Here is an 18,030-nt window from a genome sequence, read left to right on the forward strand (position 1 = left end):
GCCTTAAATCTGTGACAGTGACAAATGTACAAGGTTCACATCAGAAACTTACTTGAAGCAACAAGTCTGTCTGGAGAAGGTTAAATCATGAACAAGCTGATACATGACGGAGAGACTCGTATCTGTTGGAGAGGAAGATCCCATATCAGAAAATGGATAAATAAAATACAACTTATAAGTTGATGGATCATATCCAATTGTACAGAGGCCTTTTGTGATTAAAACCCAACACCTTAAAGGTGGTTAAATTAAGATAATATTGGTACAATTGTGATCCACGTGTCACGCTTGTCCTTGTTCTAAAGGTGACAGTTGAAGTGCTCATTACAGAAGGTTCTCACATGTACGTTTACATGTGACGTTTTTTTATGTGATCGTTGCTGAGACACGAATGCTTGAAACATACGAGACATACTCTAAGATTGTCTCTCTCTACTACAAATAAGAGCAACTTCAAAAACTTTTTTCATGTAGGGATTCTTATTAGGGCTGGCAATTTGGACCCTGGCGAAACCAACCAACCATGTATCAAACAAATTGGTATGCCAAATAGTTGGTAACCGAGTTTTCGGTACAGTAGTACCGTACCAAGTTTGTGGAGTCGGTTGGTACGTGGTACAGGTTTTACCCAAAATACAGTATACCGTGTACCAACCGAGTTATATTAAAAAAAAAATTAAAACTACTAATCAACACCGTTGATTTGTGGAGATAAATCTCCATCATTGATCTAATTCTAATGACCTAATCTTTACAGACTCACAACTCATTCATTCATTCACTTCACTTCAGCCTCTAGCTCTCCCCTCTCGATTCTCACCTCACCTCGCCTCTCTCGCCATCGACTCGGCAGCACCTCCACCACCTCGACTCCGCAGTACCTCCGCCACCTCAACTCCGCAGCACCTGGACTCAGCTTCGAGAACTGGGCAGCACCTCCGCCACCTCGACTTCGCAGCACCTCCGTCACCTCGACTTCACAACACCTCGCCTCTCTTGCCGTTGACTCGGCAGCACCTCGACTTCGCAGCACCATCTTCGATTCTCCAATCTCTCATTGCTCGCTTGCTCCTTCTCGCTTCAGGACATCCAAATCGCCACCGCCGAGCGCAGAGTAAGCTCTTTCCTGATTCAAATTTCTTTGTTTCTTTGATTGGGTTGTTTTGGTTTCCATCATTTAGAAAATTTAACCCAATTTGTGGAAATTTAGAAATGTTTGATGGGATTGGAATAAAGTTTGCATCTTTAACATTATTTTCTATTTTTGTTTGGGGATAATGTAGATGAATGACTGATGAGCTTAGGTTTAATTTTAGTGTGTTTGGTTTTAAGCCATAAAGGCCATTATGTTGACAAAGGTATATTGCATTTTGAGCCGAAATCGGCATAATGTGGAATTGTGGATGACTGGATTTCAGTTAATTTTGGGTATCAGAATATTGGAAATTATAGTCTTGATGTTTGTGGCAATTTGTGGTCTTTTGGTATTGTCAATTTTGGTAATCTTGCCTGTTTATGCATTTGAAATTATATGATGCTTGAAAATGTGAATGTGTTTGATAATTGATATAGAGAAAACCCCAAAAAAAGATTCAAATGGGCTAGGCCTTTCAGTTTTTTGGGCCATAATTTATACTTGGTAGAGGCCCATTACCAACCGTACCAATCGAGTACCAACCGTACCAACGAAATCGGTATACCAACTTCGACGGTTGGTTTTGGTAGAGGATTTTGCCTACCAATTATAACTTGGTTGGTACATGGTATTGATAAATAGAGTCGGTATACCTACCAATGTCAACCCTAATTCTTATTACCGGGTATGCATGGGTTTAGCTTTAAGAAAAGTATTATCTCCATAAACCCTAAACCCTACACAAACAATTTTGATGGCAACCGCGACAGCTAATCTGCTCATCCAAACAAACACATGGAAGAGGAAGCAAAGCTACCCTAATCTACTCCGCCCTCTTCCGGCGGCCCGACTAGTTAACCTCAGGCCAACTTTCAACCAACTTAAACTCAAAGCCATCGTCTCGCCGGCGGCGGCACAGAAGAAGAGCCATTTAATCACCAATCCAACCCAATCTCTGTTGCAACCTACTACTGTTGAAAAAATCCGGCCACCCAATAAACTATGGAAGGCACTGAAGAAACCCGTGACGGCGGTCGTGCTTTTGGGTCTATTACTGATGCACAGACCCAAACCGGCACTGGCCGGCTCCGTCGGGCGGATCGGTGCAACATGCTCGCCCTGGGATTCTCCTCCAAAATCCGAATCGCGGAAGCGGTTCGAAGAAGCGATGGAGGTCAACATGGAGGAGAGGTCTTTTGCAACTGTGTGGATTATCATGTATCCTATTGCGGCATACTATTGCGGACTCGCTGTGCTATTTGTATTGTGCCGATTGCTAAAATTGGTCGACCCTTCTTGGCTCGACTCCGCTAATGACCGAACTAAGTACTTGTTAGTGCTGCTAATTCTTCACTATGCTTGGGTCACTACCTATGATCCAGTAACCGTTTTCAAGCTTAACCTGCAGGTATGGTTTCAAATTTATCATACATGTTGTTTATATATGTACATACTAACATGATAAAAGTTTTGAAATTTTAAGTATTGGAACCAGAGAATCTATGGATGAAGTAACAAACCAACTTATACTAGTTAGGCTAAATGTTGTAATGTATATTTCCATAGTTACATACTCGGAGCTCCAACGTGCCAAGAATTTGTCTATATTGGTAAATACCCTGGCTCCATCACTTCAGGTGTCATCTGCCGCAATTTGAGACCTTTTCATAACGTCCATTATTTTCCAAGCCATTGTAAAGGGTGAATTGAATGTAGAAGCCTGAATTTTGCTTCCACACTATTAGGAAAGTTTCTATGAATTTATGGAGTATATGGAACACAAAATTTTCTTTCAACTGAAACAGGACAATGTTAAAAGAAGGCACTAGGTGTTTTCTAATTGAATATTGAGTGCATAAACCACCCAAAACTAGCTTGGCTAGAACTTGGTTTTCACTTTGGTTAACTTTCAGTAAGAATCATCCCTTCAATTTGAACCTGAAGAATGAATGATTGAACCCTTGATATATGTGCCATGTGAAAGTGCTTGAGTTTAATTTTTTAAAAATAATTTGTTTTATGTATATGTTGGTTATTGCGTGGTGTCGTGGTGATGCATCTGATGTCTAGACAGTCTTCATTTTCAGTTTGATTAATTTTCAGTGTACAATAAGCTGTTTCGATCACCATCATTATATTTCATCCCCCCTCCATCTGATTTCTTAGGCTAATTTGTCGAACACCGGGAGAGCACTCCAAACAGATCTTAATCGAATAGCTGAAAATCCAAATACTTCTACCTATGAGGGTTTAAACAGTATCTTGACAGGTGAATTAACCTTATCACTTATTCTCTGTGATCTCATTGGTTTTCATCTAGTAATATCTTTACAGGAAGAGGAGCCAGTACAAGTTAACTTGTTATTATTAAGTGTTTCGCAATTCTGATATGATTTTGTACTACTTCTTTGGTTGCAGAGACAGCAGTAGCTTTTCTTAGGCATTCTGATTGTTTCATCTCCGCCAGCTCATTTGTAAGTTCAACATTGTTTTTTTTTTTTTCATTTGTAAGTTCAAAATTGTTGACACCCACCAATTTGGAGTTCCTGCTAATTTGAATTATATTGTACACCTTATGACATGGATGCTTAATTTTTAGGTGGCTGAGAAATACGGAATGAAGCGTGCACAAAAGTACTTAAGTCAACTATCTCTCGAAGAGACGAATAAATTACGCGAAAAACCGTTTGTCAATGTGAAGAACTTAATAGCGGAAAGCTCAACGAGCCAAAAATCAGCTAATGAAGTCCAAGAGGAATATATGGAGGTAATTGCCAATCAACTTGATATATATCTATAGCAGTATGAAAGAGTATTCTGTAGATATATAAATTAAATTTGTTCCTGAATTAACTTCAATGGTTAGGTTACGATATTGGTGGCTGTTGAGGGGAGGCACAAGTTGCCCACCATTAATTCCGTGGATGACCTGAAGAAAGTATTGCGAAAACTCGCATCCATTGATCCTGATGGCAACATATACGTATATGTAAGATAAACTTCCTATTTGTTTTATTTGTTTATTACACAACAATTTGTTGTTCTTAAGACGAATTAAGAATCATCCACATTGCTTTAGTATTTAGTCTCTTTTTCTCTTTCGTTTGTGCTTTTTAAGCACCCTTTGTAACCAAAAAATAATAATTAAGAATCATCCACTTAAAAGGGGAGGCTTATGCACTAAAACAGCTGGTCATGGACAATAAGATATTACTATTGAGTAAACTTTCGTAAATGTTTCTTTGAGATGTCTATGTAGGATACAAGTATATATTCATAAGTTTCACCGTTACTTTATTTTTTATTTTTTTGCAGGGAGTAGAAGTGTTGTGGCATCCTCAATCCTCTCTGAGCAGGACAAGATTATGAAGATGGCTCAAATGAGAAAAGCATTCTTTCTTTTGTTTTACGAGATAAGTTATTGCTCTAAAAAAAGTTGTTTAGGGGAAAACAATATCCAGGAAGGGTGTATGTGCATAATAGGTTAGATCTCAACATTCATTGATTGAACAAACTAAATCTCCATATTTCTAAGATTTGTGTTCTGTAATTTGATTTAAATTGGGGATGGAAGACAGGAATTTTTTTTACATATTTTCCCTAACAGATATTGGACAAATTTTAATATTTTTTTATTTGTCATTTCTTCTTTGATGCATACGACGACGGTGGTCGGTGGATCAAGCTATCGGAACCCAATCGAAGATGAGCATGAGGTTCTATAGCTCTTTTTTTTTTTTTTTAAAAAGGGGTTTGGAACCCATCCTCTTTGGAGGCTCATTCTCACGCCTGGTTCCATTTATTATAATAATATCAAATTTTTGTGACCGCAGGGGAGGGGGGGGGGGGGACGATAATACCTAAACCCTGCGCTATAGATAAACAATAGTTATAATCCTCGTAGAGAATATTCTGAATACTGTCAGGAGTCTCTTTTAACCACACATTATTAATGAAACAAATTCTAGCAAGGTGCGCAAGTCTATTAGCAACACCATTTGCTTCACGGTAAACATGCCGAATTCTAATAGATTAAAAAACACTAAAGTAACTTTTACAATCACTTATAACCCGGTTTACCTCCGAGAGATCTTTCTCCTCACTTTTAAGAGCAGCCACAAGGGTGGCAGAGTCGCTTTCAATGTCAATGTTTGTCCAACCTTGGTGAATACCAAGAAGAAGACCAACCCTACACGCCTCCGCTTCCATATTAAGAACCAAGTATGCATGTAGAAAAGGCCTTGCTACTGCAGCAATACCCATACCAACTTCATCCCTCACTACTACCCCAATTCCCCCATATCCATTCTCCAAGCAAACTGCTCCATCGACATTTATTTTCAGCCTTCCACTAGGTGGGCATTCCCACCTCACACAAGGCCTAGCCTTTTTCATCACTGCCTTAGGATGGTATTTCTGATAATCCTCCAAAAACTTTCCACCCCGTTGAATCAAATTCATGGGCTTGAAATTAGACTTTTGTCATAACACATTATTCCTCTCACGAGGTTCTAGAGCTTAAGTCCTTTCAGTTATTTTAATTTTTGTTTAAATGGTGGACCCCTCCAGCCCACTCAGCCAACCAACATCCAAACCGCCTAGGCGGTTAAAAGGCCCAGTCCTCACTATTTCTGCATTTCAATTTCTTTCAAAGGTGGATCCCCAAGTCCGACTCGGCCCACCAGCATCCAAACCGCCTAGACACGCATCGTGTCCGCAAAGGCCCAATCCGCACTACTTTTCTTAATTTTTTTTATTCTGTTTTTTTTTTGGCAGAATGGTCCGATGAGTCCGATCCTTGTATTTAGATTTATTCTTAATAAAAATGAAAAATAAAATTACGTTGCAATGACGAAAGTAGCCCTGTGCAAATGTAACCGTCCCAACGCACCAGTACTGACCCAACCCCACCATCTCTCTCTCAGCTCCTGAGAAAAGCCTGAAACTCTCTCCTCTGTAAAATTCAACTGCAAAAATTAGGGTTTCCAAAACCACCAAGAGCTCCACTGATAAACGCCGCGACGCTTTCCTTACCGTGAGCCTCGCCGCACCAGATTCCCCAGCGTTTGAATTTTCAGCAAAAAGCTTTGATGTCTTATCAATGGAGATTACTTCCTTTACTATCTTCTCCTCCCAGACCTTCTCTGTAGCCCTCGCTTTCACTTTCCTCTCTCTCCTCCTCGCCGTCCTCGCCGTCCGATCACGCTCCTCCAAACCCCGGCGCTCACAATCGGACGGCGGCTCCTCGTCAACGGAAAACGATAAGCTCTGCAATTGCTTGTGTTACTGTAACGGCGCCGTCACGGGATCGGAACCGGTGGACGTGCCGCACTTGAACGGCGAGACGGAGAAGAAAACGGCTGTCACGGAGGCGGAGACGACGGGCGCGTCGATGATGGAGCAGTTGGTTCCGGAGATTACCACCCACGCGCTCAGCTACCTGGACTATCCGAGCCTCTGTAGGCTTTCGATGACGAACTCGCTGATGCGAAAGGCGGCGAATGACGATAATGCTTGGAAAGCTCTGTATCATAAGGTAGTGTATTTGATGTTGTTTATGAGTTTATTTGAAGCTTGCTGATAACTAATTTGAGTGATAGTGTGCTGAGTTTTAGAGCAATGTGTGAATTTGCGGAGACTTTTTAAGCTGAAATTGGTTGTAAATGTGGTATTGATGTTGTTTATAGTGTCGAAACTTGGAATTTAGTTGGACATGTGCAGCAAGATTAGGCTATTGTGACTATCTCATGCTGTGTTAGGTTGGTGAAAATGCAATGTGTCCAAACTTGCATTGTGGTTGGACATGTGCGGTGAGATTAGGCTGTTGACTCAGCTGCATTTGGTTGGAATGTGGTTTGACTTGTATGATGGTGACTTAACAGAGGAAGATAAATAGCGTTTTGTTAGTTTATTTAGTGTTGGATATGCATTGTGGATAAGAGTTGAGTTATGATTTAATTGCAGTAGAATGGAAGTTCCGTTACATGAAATGAGGAAATGTCTAAAATCCGTTTCTTTTTCTGGTTTGATGTGTCAGCAACTGTCGGATTCTAGTTGTAATATGATTTTAACACTGCCAGTTCAGTTTGGTTTTGTCGGCTCTGGATCATGCTATCGATTGTATAAAATTGAGCAGGTGTTTGTTGTTATGAAATTGTATGTTTTGAAGTTACTGATAGTTTGCATGTCTGGATATTGGAAGCGTACTTCTCATTGTGCATTAATGCCTTCCTTTCTGGCATTTCTTGTTAAATTTTTGTGAGACTCTATTTATCATTATCTTTTCTGAATATTCTCCTAGGACTTTACGTCGGAACAGGATAGTGTAACTCCAGTCAATGGTTGGAAAGCTTACTATGCTGCTACAAGAGCAATTGTGAATGTCAATGTTCGTTTCTTCAACTTCATCAGAGATAGGTCACTTCCTGAAATGAGTCATTTATGGCTGAATGCAGATTATGTGAAGTGTGTTCATCCCTCAGGAGAATTCTTTTCAGGGTATGGTTTATCTTATCTGCATGCACTGTTCAGAATCTACAATTCCGCAGATGTTTTCTTTTGCTTAGTCGGTCTAGTAATGGGCACATTTCGTAGTTCTTTTAATGACTGATAGACGATTCATAAGGTTTTTCTTACCCTCTCTGAAACGTGGATTTTCTTTTTGTTGTTTTGATTATACCATTGTTCTTTACATAATGGCTGTAAAATATTGTTTTCTTAAACTAGAATTTAGAATGAATCTCATCAATCAAATTTGCCACATGGCAGTTGATACGATGCTTTTCAGTAGGTTTGTTGACATGAGAAGGAAGGGCTGTCATGTGAATTGGCTGATATTGTTCACATGGTTGTTGTTCTAAAAAGCTCAGTTACTTATTTTTCTCTCTTTGGTGTGCAAATTAGTGTTTATTTGAATGATAGAGTAGCTAAGTCATTGTATTCTCATTTTCAGGTATAATGCTGTAGTACAGAGTTGGCAACTCGCTTTTAATTGGGAGCAAGGAGTAAACTTTCAAGTTCGGGATGTGCGTGCTCGCGTTCTGACTGACATGGCTTGGGTCACCATGAAAACCTATGTGGGTGATCACCTTGATACCGGTCCATTCAGTGTGACTAACATCTTTGAGTTTCATAATGGGCGGTGGTACATGGTGCATCATCACAGCTCTGTGTTGGATGAGGTAGAACACCAGAATGCGTAATTAAAAGGAAAGAAGGAAAACTCTAATTATATACTTAATACTAGTTACATAACTAGTGGTTTTCACTGCACAAGCAAGTGCTTAAACATTCACTATCATTGCCTGGCAAGATCCTTTTATTATTCCAACCTCAGTTTTGGTATTTTCTGGTTAAGAGGTTTTCTTTCTTTTTTTCAATTGCATCCTGTCTTCAGACTGTCGATATTGTCGACCTTTTTGCTAATCAATTACTTGCGTATAAAAATGAGACGTAAGCTGAGATTTACAAGGTACCAAAGCTTTCTGGAGACATTAGTGTTTGAGAATTGAAACTAGTAGATTGAGGGGGAGCGAGGATATGAGAAGGCCAGCTTCTAAGTATTGAAAATTGCATTCGACTTGCAGCGAGCAACTTATATGGTAATTCTAAACAGAATGCAAGATCTATTTGAATGGTTTGTTTCTCATCCACATTCCCAGTAAAAAGTAACAAGTTTGTTTTTCACATCCACATTCCCGGTAAAAAGCAATTTTCATTGGATACGTTATTAGAGTACAAACTAGCGGGTGACAAGTCTTTCTGAGTTTTTAAGAAATAATTAAATTAAAGATAAGGTTGTTATCAACATTGGTTCTATGGTCTAGTGGTCAGGACATTGGACTCTGAATCCAGTAACCCGAGTTCAAATCTCGGTAGAACCTTTCTTTTTTTTCTTTTTACTTTTTTCGTTTTTCTTCTTTGTTGATGTTTTAGTCTGAGCCTCACAATAGGCAAAGCTTTTTAGTCATGTTATCCATTCCTCTACTCATCACTGAAACATAATCACATACTGGAGAGAATGGGAATTGCCCTTCTCTCAGTTCAAGCACCTCATTACACCCCACTCCCTCAATTCCATTATACCAACACTACCAAGTCATGGAGGACCTTCTCTCGCCCCTACCCATTAGAATCCAAGTCCACCATCCTTCTCTGCTCAACCTCCTCATCCTCAGTTGTAGAAGACACTACTCTTCCACCTGATGATTCACTTGCAGCCAAATCTGAATCATCCATCAAAGAGCCTCCCTTCAGGTTTCTCCTTACTAACTTGAATGTTACAGACCCACATAGCTATAACTTGGAGTTCATTTTCATTTCATAATTCATATACCCTTTTGTTTGGCTTGCAAGAACACTTCTTTTCTTGATGTTTTGTAGATCAAATTAACTTTTACGTAGCAATATGATATTATGATCACATAAATTCATTCAGTTGTCAAATTTATACACACTTTGTATGTATGCATCTGTCTCTGTAATATAGACTTCAAATGTTTGGTGATGCTCACAGAGACTGTAGATATCTACGGTCTCCGTTGTAATATCGTATGCACTATGTTGAATTTTGATGACTGGTTATGTAGTAATGACAAGAAAAAACAAAGTGTGACATATGTTGTTTATGGGAACCAACTTTGGTTATAGTGCTTGCAAGTCCTGCGGAAGAGAAGAAATGGAGAAGGGGTGCAATGGTGAAGGAAGTATTCAAGGTGGAATTGCAACATTTCCAGGATTTGGTTGGTGGCCGATAAAGGCTTACAGGCCATGTCCTGGATTTTTGGAATCAGGCGGCCGGTATCGGCGACAAGGACAAAGCCTGGATGAAGTTGCCTTTGGAAGAGGGGGGAGAGGAGAGAACTAGCAATGACAGCATAGGTGAAGTTCTGAGACCCCCGTAAAAGCTAGGGGATGTTTGCCTCTTTTTGTACTCCCTTGAAAATTTGATTTCCTTGATTGCACTTAGAGCCTGTATTCTTGAGCATTGTTACTTGAATATAATTCCATAAATGGAGCTACACAAAACTTGAATATTTAACCAAGTCATGCTATAATGCGAGAGCTTGTATTTTTGAAATCTCCTCGAGGCTCGTGTGTTATAGCAAGCAGTCTTTACCCGAATTTAACGGTAAGTGACTGTCTACACGTAATTTTGTTGCACAAGAAGGTTACTGAGGTTTGTATAAGCAAAATTGAATACACATCAACATTTCAAATTCAATAATTGTCTCAAAGAATAACATTATCAATCGTTACTCGTAAAATATTTTAAGCTCGATATAAAGATGTTCATTGCCTAAAAAAAAAAGTTAAAAAGATGTCAAAAAAGGTTAAAAAGATGTGAAAAGTGAAATTTCTAAGATATGTGTAAAAGAGACACATAAATGTGATGGCACATGGGTTACAGTGAGGGAGTCGGCAGAGAATGAAAACGTCACCCCTAAATACACACAGAAATCGACGCCAGCAAGACTACTGAGAGCTCTGCCTGCTTCTTTTTTCCCCAATTAGGCAAAGAAACAGTTAGCGCACCACATTCTCTGACCTCGAAAACAATCATGGAAACGGAAACCCAACGCAAAATCGACGAAACGGTGCGTCGTATTCTGGAAGAGTCCGACATGGACCAAGTCACCGAGTCCAAGATTCGCAAGCAGGCTTCCCAGGAGCTCGGACTCGACCTCAACAAGCCTCCCTTCAAGGCCTTCGTCAAGCAAGTCGTCGAGTCCTTCCTCGACGAACAGCAACGCAAACACGAAGAAGCCGAGGAGGCCGAGGAGGACGAGGGCAAGCAGGAGCGCGAGGTCGACGAAAATGGCGACATCGTGATCTGCAGGGTACGTAGGTTAAACTCAAAGTGTCTGCTGATTTTGGATTTGGTTTGTTTATTTATTTTGTGTTATTTTGGGTTGGGGTGGATGCAGCTTTCGCATAAGAGGAAGGTGACGGTTCAGGAGTTCAAGGGGAAGCCGTTGGTGTCGTTGAGGGAGTTTTTTACTAAAGAAGGCAAGGAGCTTCCTACTTCTAAAGGTAATACCCTACTTTAATGTCCTGTTATAGCTGCTTATATAGTATGTTGGGTGCAAACTTAATTTGACATTGGATTGGTTATTGTTGTTCCAAGTGGAATCTAGAGAACTGTGTTCTTGTCAGGGTTTGTTAATGGCTGAATGGCTGATGCCACTCATATGACATTAAGTATGTTAGTTGGGTGTGGATGCCATAAGCTTTTTTGTTCACATTTTACATTAGTTGCTTGCTGCAGAGCATTTGCATTCGTAGGTGTAGTTTGCAGAGTTTGAGTCCTGAGATGTGTTTGACTACTGATGGACTAAGTCGTGACGATGGATAGTGTTTTTGTTAAGCAAAAAACTCATTGTGTTTCCTGTATGCTATCTTTGATTGTTGATAAATATGGTTGAAGTAAGTGTGAATGTGCATTCTTTCATAGGCTACTTATTGATCCTGCGGTCCTGCCATAAAGCACTAGAACTCACGACCTAATTTCGAATATGGAAGCTGGGTTGTAAATTACACATAGTAAACTACTAGTGTACATCTTTGTTTTCTGCAGTGCTATTTATTGACTTATAGTGTGCAATGGTTGTGTAGTAATGATGTTTTGACACTTATTGTCATGGTTACCCTTTGCTTTCTTCGTTCTCTGTTACAATCTTATATCGTGTGATCCTTTGCACCATGGTTGAATTAGAGATTGCTTGTTTCTAGCTTTTGTATAATTTGCTTGGATGCGTGTATATATGGCTGATGGTCTATTATGCTGTTCTTTGTATCCACAGGTATAAGCTTGACAGAGGAGCAATGGTCAGTATTTAAGAAGAATGTACCTGCTATAGAGAAGGCCATCCAGAAGATGGAGTCACGGATTAATTGAGAAATCTGCTGAACTTTTCAACTCCTTATCCTTTGCAACATTTTTCCTTGTCAGTTGTGTTGTAAGTGATGACTCGGTTTTTGGTGAGTATTTAGTTTAGAACTAGAACTGGTTTCTTAGTGACTTGTAAACATCATCATCCGTTTACACATTCAAGCAGTGCGACACCTTTACTATCCTTCACATATGAAGTCAAAATCTTGATCCTGAGGGTTTCGTTTTTCATTTTCTGTTTTTGTATGTAGGATGCTCAGTTTTCAGTTTTCCCTTTTCAATTTCAGTTCAACGTTTCTATGTCTGATGATTCCAAGCTCTAATTTGTCAAGCACTCGTGATAGTGTTGATTGGAACACAAAAAAGCAGTTGTTTCCATACCCTATTGTTAATTTCCACACGAAATGATAAGAGCCAGATGCATCCATACTCATTAAAATGTTCATAACAACCTTCACTTTCATTGTATCTACAAGATAGTAGAACATAGTTCATCTTGATAATCTAACACAATAAAGAACTAAACTGAGGGGATCATTGATCTTCTAGCAGATTGATTCACTCTCAATTCTCAGATAATGGTACAGAGAAACATGAAGTTTCATAGCACCACACACTACCTAGCAAGTAGTAGCAACCTACTTGGCCTTCACATCCCACTGCGATCAGTTATGGCCATAGGGGCCTTAAACATGCTGGAGAAGATAGGTTTCCAACTCCAACCCCCTCCTCCTCCTGAACCCCAAAGGCTCTTACTCTGCAGCTTTGGTGTAGTTGCAGCCATCCTCATCATCTCTATCAGAGCCAGAGTGTTGCCTTCAGACAAAATCTCCTCCAACTGCTTAGTGTCAATCAGAAGCTTCACTCTCCAAACCCCATCTCCGCCGCACGGCAAGACTTCCAGACCTCCTCCTGACACACTCGCCAAATTCTCCACATATTCTGAAGCACCCCCGAATGACTTCTTCACCGGCTCAGCTTCTTCGGCACCCTCCAAATCTTCCTCAACACTCACTTCTTGAACTTGTACAGAGTCCCCATTGTCAGCAGGCAATTCCTCTTTAGGCCTCAGTGGTAGAAGGTAGAACTGACCACTAGTTAAGGGCTCTTCCTCAGGCAATGGCACCGAGGCCTTGCCCTGCTGAAAAAGGCCATAGCCTGGAAAACCAGCTAGGATCTCAGAAGCTAACTTAGGACCTTTAAACTGTAGGATACCCCCAGAATCTGTAAGGACCCTAATAGAGTTAGGACACTCCCCAGAGGTTCCTTTGAGAGAAGAGCAATTTCCCATTGTGAGTGTTTCTCTCCCACCTTGATCACAATCGGAGCGGTCGATCATATTTAAGCTGATAAGGAATCTTGGGGAATAGTAAGTGGAAGCAATATGGAGGTGTGTCAGAAGAGACAGGAGTAAGTTCAAAAATTAGGAATGGCTGCATGTGAAATCAGACCGTTGAAGGCAATTATTTTAGGAAGGATTCTGAGTTGATCCAAGGCGAAGGAATAGAATATGGGGGTAGATTGATGCGTTAAAATAATAGTGGGAATGTGGGATTGAGGGAAACGACATGTAGAAGAAGGCTAAATTCAAATTTGAGTGACGGGGGGTTTGTATTTACCTACAGTAGGTGTTTGATATTCCATCATGTATAGCTAAGAGAAATTAGGGCAACTTGTAGCTCTACACTGATTGGAAATATGAATGTTCAATGTATCATGTCACGGAGTAAACATATTTTGAAATAATTAAATCAGACATTGTTCTTGGAGAATAATTGGTTCATGATCGGCTCATGTATGCACACAAGTCACACATGAGCCGAGAAATTTCGGTATATCTTCACATGTAAAATGAGAGAAAAATTTATCTTAGAATCTTGAGTTCAATGAAAAATTAAAATAATGATCACGACTAGACGATTTTGAAGTAAGTAATAGTCGATTCAGTCATGTACACCGATCTCACTTAATGGTTAATTAACATACACCTAAATCGAAAACTCATTTATGAAACGCACCACTTTAGTCGATTAGAAACAGAATTTTGGCCCCCTACATGGCCTAACCAGTCTAGCTCAAAGAGGCACATAGTTATCTCAAACATGACAGATAAGTGTCCATTTTTCTTTCATATCACACGAAACTAAACTTGTGGTATGCAACTCTATAACATGCATCTTCATTACAAACCACATCCCTCGCCACAAAGAACCAAACTCATTCCCACTTGGCAGAAACCTACAACTCCACCCGATTTATCCAAGCACCACTCACAAAAATCCCCCGTTTAAATTCGAAGCCACACAAAAATCCCTCCCAATCCCTCCATAAAATCCCCCACGTAAAACACCACACTCTAGTGACACATTCTCGACGGTCCAAACTTCACAAAAAATGGGATGCGCCTCCTCCAAACGGGTAGAAGTAGCCGCCTTAGATTACAAGCCGGCGCCGGCCAGCTTCGCCGTGTTCAACATCAATGGCATCCAAGAGCCCTGGCTCGGTCTGGAGAACGCAACTTCACAGCAAGAGGAAAAACCAGTACACGTGCCCGCGCAAATCCTCGACAAGCTCGACGAGTCCGACGCCGCAGCGCCGCAAACGTGGGACGAGGTGAGTAAGGCGTTAGAGAATCTCAAACCCAAGCTCAGCCCACAGCCAAGCCCAGCACCGCCGCCGGTGGCCAAGAAGGAAGAGGAGCGGAGGAAGCCGCGTAAGAGCTTGTCTTTCGACTCCTTCCACACTCTAGAAGAGCTCGACAACAAGCTAACCGCTCCGAAAGGGAACGGTTTGAAGAAGAGCGAGTCCATGCGTTCCTTGCAGTGGAAGAAACCGGAGTTAAACCGGTCCGAAATGACATCGCCAGACACACAAACTGAAACCGGAGTTGTTAGGTCAGTGAAGGAGAACATATTCATAAAGAGAGACAGAATGGAGAGGCAGAAGGAAGGGCAGGTGGCGGTGATAGACAAACTGATAAGCCTGAGAGACCCGCTGAGCGACTACCCGGAGAAATGTCCGCCGGGGGGAGCTGACTCCGTGGTGATCTACACGACGTCGTTGCGTGGAGTACGGCGGACGTACGAGGACTGCCAGAGAGTGAAGTCGGTGTTTGACGTGAACAGGCTGGTGTACGATGAGCGTGACGTGGCGTTGCACGGCGAGTTTCTGACGGAGCTGAAGGGTTTGGTGGGGGAGGGGTTAGGGGTGCCTAGGGTTTTTGTGAAGGGGAGATATGTGGGGGGAGTGGAGGAGGTGGTGGAGTTGAATGAGAGTGGAAGGTTGGGGAGGATAGTGAAGTGGGCACGTGTGGAGAGAGGGGCAGGGTTTCAAGCGTGCGGCGGTTGCGGCGGGGCGAGGTTTGTGCCGTGCATGGAGTGTGGGGGGAGTTGTAAGGTGTTGGTTGGGGATAAGAAGGAGAGGTGTGGAAAGTGTAATGAGAATGGGTTGGTTTACTGTGTGGCTTGCTGGTCTTTGGCATGATTTGGATGGATGCAGCTATTATGTAAGGGCTTTGTATATGACTACATTTTGTGGTTTTTATGGGTTTCTTTTTTTGTTGCTTATGTTTTGGTTCAGTGGTGTCATGAGTTTTTGAATGGGTGTTGAAAACAAAAAGAAATAGAAAGGTGATTTGTAAAGAAAATTGAACTAATTTCAGTCTGTGGTGTTTTGGTAACATGGAGTGGAGTAATGACATATAACAAAGTGTTTTGGTAACATTGAGCAGAGTGTTTAACAGTGGAGTGAAGTAATGACATATAGCAAAAAATAATATGAAAAAAGGGCCCAACCGGGTTCGAACCGGTGACCTCTTGATCTGCAGTCAAATGCTCTACCACTGAGCTATGGACCCATTGTGATACTTGCATTGTACTTTTCTATTTAACTCCGTAGGATTATCTAAGGATTAAATAAAGATGGGTTTTTACACCAACAGTGTCTGAAGTCTGAACACTTGGGTGACTGACAATATGGTACCCGAACTTACAAAGTTATCAAAATAGTACCCAAACTCGATTTTTAGTATCTGTGTAATACCTGTGGTTAATCTCCATCAACGGACTTGTTAAATAAGGCAAAAAGACTTATTTGTCCTCCATTCTCTCTGTCGTCGATCTACCTTACAGAGTTCTAGGTGCTGGACTCTTTCAAATTCAAAAGATTGAGACTTCAATTTCCGAGTGTAGGATGAGGATGACGCCTCGACGTTGTCGGAGCAATCTCAGGTAGGATGATGCCTCGACTCCAATGCCCATAACTAATCAGTGCCGGTATGATTTGAGACGGGGAAAGATAATATTTCAGATGGAGAAAGAGAGCTAGAACTAGATGAGGTCGACTATGGAGTTCGACAATCAAAAGGATCACCTGTGATCAGTTTGCATTTGGTTCAGTTCAATTTGTGATTAATGGCTGAAATAGGAATCTTCCCAATTGAAGCCAATTCCATAATCAATCTTTCTTCTCTCAAATGACTTCTTTTCAAATGGGTTACTTGTTGCTGATGTAGCATCAGCCTTGGAATCATAGCAGGCTTAAACGATTGCTGGGATTTCAAAGCTAGGTTTTGTTTTCTTGTTGTTTGTTTGTTGGGTTTAAGATGGATTTGGAAGATGGTTGTGCGGCAGGAGAGAGAGAGTTTTTTGGTGAATATTATTTTAATTTTCAATATATTTATTTTAGGGTTTGTCAGAGTTAAAAGTCTTTTTTACCCTTATTATTTTAACACACATATGTCACTTATGGTCAATGTTAACGTTGACGTGACGAAAAATCGGCCGTGGGTACTATGTAGATACTAAAAATTGAGTTTGGGTACCATTTTGATAACTTTGTAAGTTCGGGTACCATATTGTCAGTCACCCAAGTGTTTAGACATTGTTAGTGCAAAAAATCCAATAAAGATTTACAACAACTACCTTCAAGCACAGCTTCTGCAATGAAGAGAGGCATATTGAGGTAAAGTCTCCACATGCCTAACTCTGGGCCAATGCTTCTCTTTGCAAGAACAAAGATCAACCACCATGTTCAATAAGTCAATCACAATATTATGATAGTTGAAAAACATCATCAAACAATAAAAATAACGATTCAGATGAAATTCAGAACCATAACATTTGTTTTTGAAAACGTCATAGAAAGAACATAATGACGTTTTCGATCAAACATCATAATTAATGTTATTGGTAAGTTTTTTTTTTTTTTTTTTTTTTTTTGTGTAGCAGTGTCACATACTCGCATAATACTCAAAAGTATTACAATTCGATAATGGTGTACCAAAAGGGTGATACTCCATATTATTACTACTATAAATACGGTGAATATGAACACACAAGAATCAGATTCTACCACTATATTTCTGGTTTAGACTTGAGAGCTTAATTAGCAGCCAGTTGTGGTCATTTACCCTTCCTTGTGGTGTTACTTAAGCCTCAAACAATGGGTGCTAAAGAAAACCTAGCAGTCAAGATAGTGAACATGTGAATGAGACGTCGTCGATTCCAAGTTCAGAATGATTCGTGTGAAACAATCAAGGGACATCTAGAGCTTCAAGCCCGCCATTGTGGACTCTCTCTCTACATTACCGACTACCAATAACCAGTCACCGAACTAATTAATGTTCTACGCCTCTCATGAATGACGTGAAGTTGATTTCCTCTCTCAACCAGAGCAGGAGGAGGAAGTCAATGTTCCAAAGCATGCCCAAATTTAGAGCTTGCTAGATCCTTGAAGTGGTCATTACCAAAGAAGAAAAGGAAAATTATTGTAACAGTCATAGATAATGCTTGGAGAATATTCTTCTCCGCTATGCAGTTGCTATCTATCACTGTAATTGGTTGAAGAAAACTAAAAATATAATGGAAGAGAGTGACGTTCACTGGAAAAAGATGGGGCAGCTGGCTTGGCTTCACTGATCGACATACCCTTTATGCAGAGCATAATCTGCATTGGATGGCCTAACAGTAACAACCCGTTAAGAAGCTAAAGATTGTCCTCAACC

General features: G+C 40.6%; 6 protein-coding genes and 2 non-coding genes across 8 annotated transcripts; 6 read left to right on the forward strand and 2 right to left on the reverse strand.

Moving 5' to 3' along the window:
* The first annotated feature begins 1,889 nt into the window (after positions 1 to 1,889).
* Positions 1,890 to 4,504, forward strand: LOC101314759. Its single transcript, XM_004300835.1, has 6 exons — positions 1,890 to 2,543; positions 3,302 to 3,404; positions 3,554 to 3,609; positions 3,735 to 3,902; positions 4,002 to 4,124; positions 4,451 to 4,504. The coding sequence occupies exons 1-6, from the start codon at positions 1,890 to 1,892 to the stop codon at positions 4,502 to 4,504; spliced, it is 1,158 nt and encodes a 385-aa protein (XP_004300883.1).
* Positions 4,505 to 5,167: 663 nt separating this feature from the next.
* On the reverse strand, positions 5,168 to 5,596 carry LOC101315056. The gene has a single exon (XM_004300836.1). The coding sequence runs from the start codon at positions 5,594 to 5,596 to the stop codon at positions 5,168 to 5,170; it is 429 nt and encodes a 142-aa protein (XP_004300884.1).
* Positions 5,597 to 5,992: 396 nt separating this feature from the next.
* On the forward strand, positions 5,993 to 8,498 carry LOC101294847 (F-box protein SKIP8-like). The gene is made up of 3 exons (XM_004298872.1): positions 5,993 to 6,671; positions 7,437 to 7,633; positions 8,088 to 8,498. The coding sequence occupies exons 1-3, from the start codon at positions 6,237 to 6,239 to the stop codon at positions 8,335 to 8,337; spliced, it is 882 nt and encodes a 293-aa protein (XP_004298920.1). The 5' UTR covers positions 5,993 to 6,236; the 3' UTR covers positions 8,338 to 8,498.
* Positions 8,499 to 8,946: 448 nt separating this feature from the next.
* TRNAQ-CUG lies at positions 8,947 to 9,018 on the forward strand. The gene has a single exon. It is a non-coding gene; the product is annotated as a tRNA-Gln (tRNA).
* Positions 9,019 to 9,085: 67 nt separating this feature from the next.
* LOC101295130 lies at positions 9,086 to 10,133 on the forward strand. Its single transcript, XM_004298873.1, has 2 exons — positions 9,086 to 9,391; positions 9,785 to 10,133. The coding sequence occupies exons 1-2, from the start codon at positions 9,156 to 9,158 to the stop codon at positions 9,999 to 10,001; spliced, it is 453 nt and encodes a 150-aa protein (XP_004298921.1). The 5' UTR covers positions 9,086 to 9,155; the 3' UTR covers positions 10,002 to 10,133.
* A 412-nt stretch (positions 10,134 to 10,545) lies between these two features.
* Positions 10,546 to 12,328, forward strand: LOC101295417 (RNA polymerase II transcriptional coactivator KELP-like). The gene is made up of 3 exons (XM_004298874.1): positions 10,546 to 10,974; positions 11,062 to 11,167; positions 11,938 to 12,328. The coding sequence occupies exons 1-3, from the start codon at positions 10,696 to 10,698 to the stop codon at positions 12,030 to 12,032; spliced, it is 480 nt and encodes a 159-aa protein (XP_004298922.1). The 5' UTR covers positions 10,546 to 10,695; the 3' UTR covers positions 12,033 to 12,328.
* A 2,092-nt stretch (positions 12,329 to 14,420) lies between these two features.
* LOC101315348 lies at positions 14,421 to 15,509 on the forward strand. Its single transcript, XM_004300837.1, has one exon. The coding sequence runs from the start codon at positions 14,421 to 14,423 to the stop codon at positions 15,507 to 15,509; it is 1,089 nt and encodes a 362-aa protein (XP_004300885.1).
* Positions 15,510 to 15,810: 301 nt separating this feature from the next.
* Positions 15,811 to 15,882, reverse strand: TRNAC-GCA. The gene has a single exon. It is a non-coding gene; the product is annotated as a tRNA-Cys (tRNA).
* Positions 15,883 to 18,030: the final 2,148 nt, after the last annotated feature.

The sequence above is a fragment of the Fragaria vesca genome, linkage group LG5 (assembly GCF_000184155.1).
Source record: "Fragaria vesca subsp. vesca linkage group LG5, FraVesHawaii_1.0, whole genome shotgun sequence".
In the NCBI taxonomy this organism is placed as follows: domain Eukaryota; kingdom Viridiplantae; phylum Streptophyta; class Magnoliopsida; order Rosales; family Rosaceae; genus Fragaria; species Fragaria vesca.

Coding starts and splice junctions, on each gene's coding strand:
- LOC101295417 (XM_004298874.1), top strand. CDS start 10,696: ATGGAAACGGAAACCCAACGCAAAATCGACGAAACGGTGCGTCGTATT. Junction 10,975..11,061: donor GCGACATCGTGATCTGCAGG/GTACGTAGGTTA, acceptor GGGTGGATGCAG/CTTTCGCATAAGAGGAAGGT. Junction 11,168..11,937: donor GGAGCTTCCTACTTCTAAAG/GTAATACCCTAC, acceptor TTGTATCCACAG/GTATAAGCTTGACAGAGGAG.
- LOC101315056 (XM_004300836.1), bottom strand. CDS start 5,596: ATGAATTTGATTCAACGGGGTGGAAAGTTTTTGGAGGATTATCAGAAA.
- LOC101294847 (XM_004298872.1), top strand. CDS start 6,237: ATGGAGATTACTTCCTTTACTATCTTCTCCTCCCAGACCTTCTCTGTA. Junction 6,672..7,436: donor GGAAAGCTCTGTATCATAAG/GTAGTGTATTTG, acceptor ATATTCTCCTAG/GACTTTACGTCGGAACAGGA. Junction 7,634..8,087: donor TCAGGAGAATTCTTTTCAGG/GTATGGTTTATC, acceptor TCTCATTTTCAG/GTATAATGCTGTAGTACAGA.
- LOC101315348 (XM_004300837.1), top strand. CDS start 14,421: ATGGGATGCGCCTCCTCCAAACGGGTAGAAGTAGCCGCCTTAGATTAC.
- LOC101295130 (XM_004298873.1), top strand. CDS start 9,156: ATGGGAATTGCCCTTCTCTCAGTTCAAGCACCTCATTACACCCCACTC. Junction 9,392..9,784: donor ATCAAAGAGCCTCCCTTCAG/GTTTCTCCTTAC, acceptor CTTTGGTTATAG/TGCTTGCAAGTCCTGCGGAA.
- LOC101314759 (XM_004300835.1), top strand. CDS start 1,890: ATGGCAACCGCGACAGCTAATCTGCTCATCCAAACAAACACATGGAAG. Junction 2,544..3,301: donor TTTTCAAGCTTAACCTGCAG/GTATGGTTTCAA, acceptor CTGATTTCTTAG/GCTAATTTGTCGAACACCGG. Junction 3,405..3,553: donor TTTAAACAGTATCTTGACAG/GTGAATTAACCT, acceptor CTTTGGTTGCAG/AGACAGCAGTAGCTTTTCTT.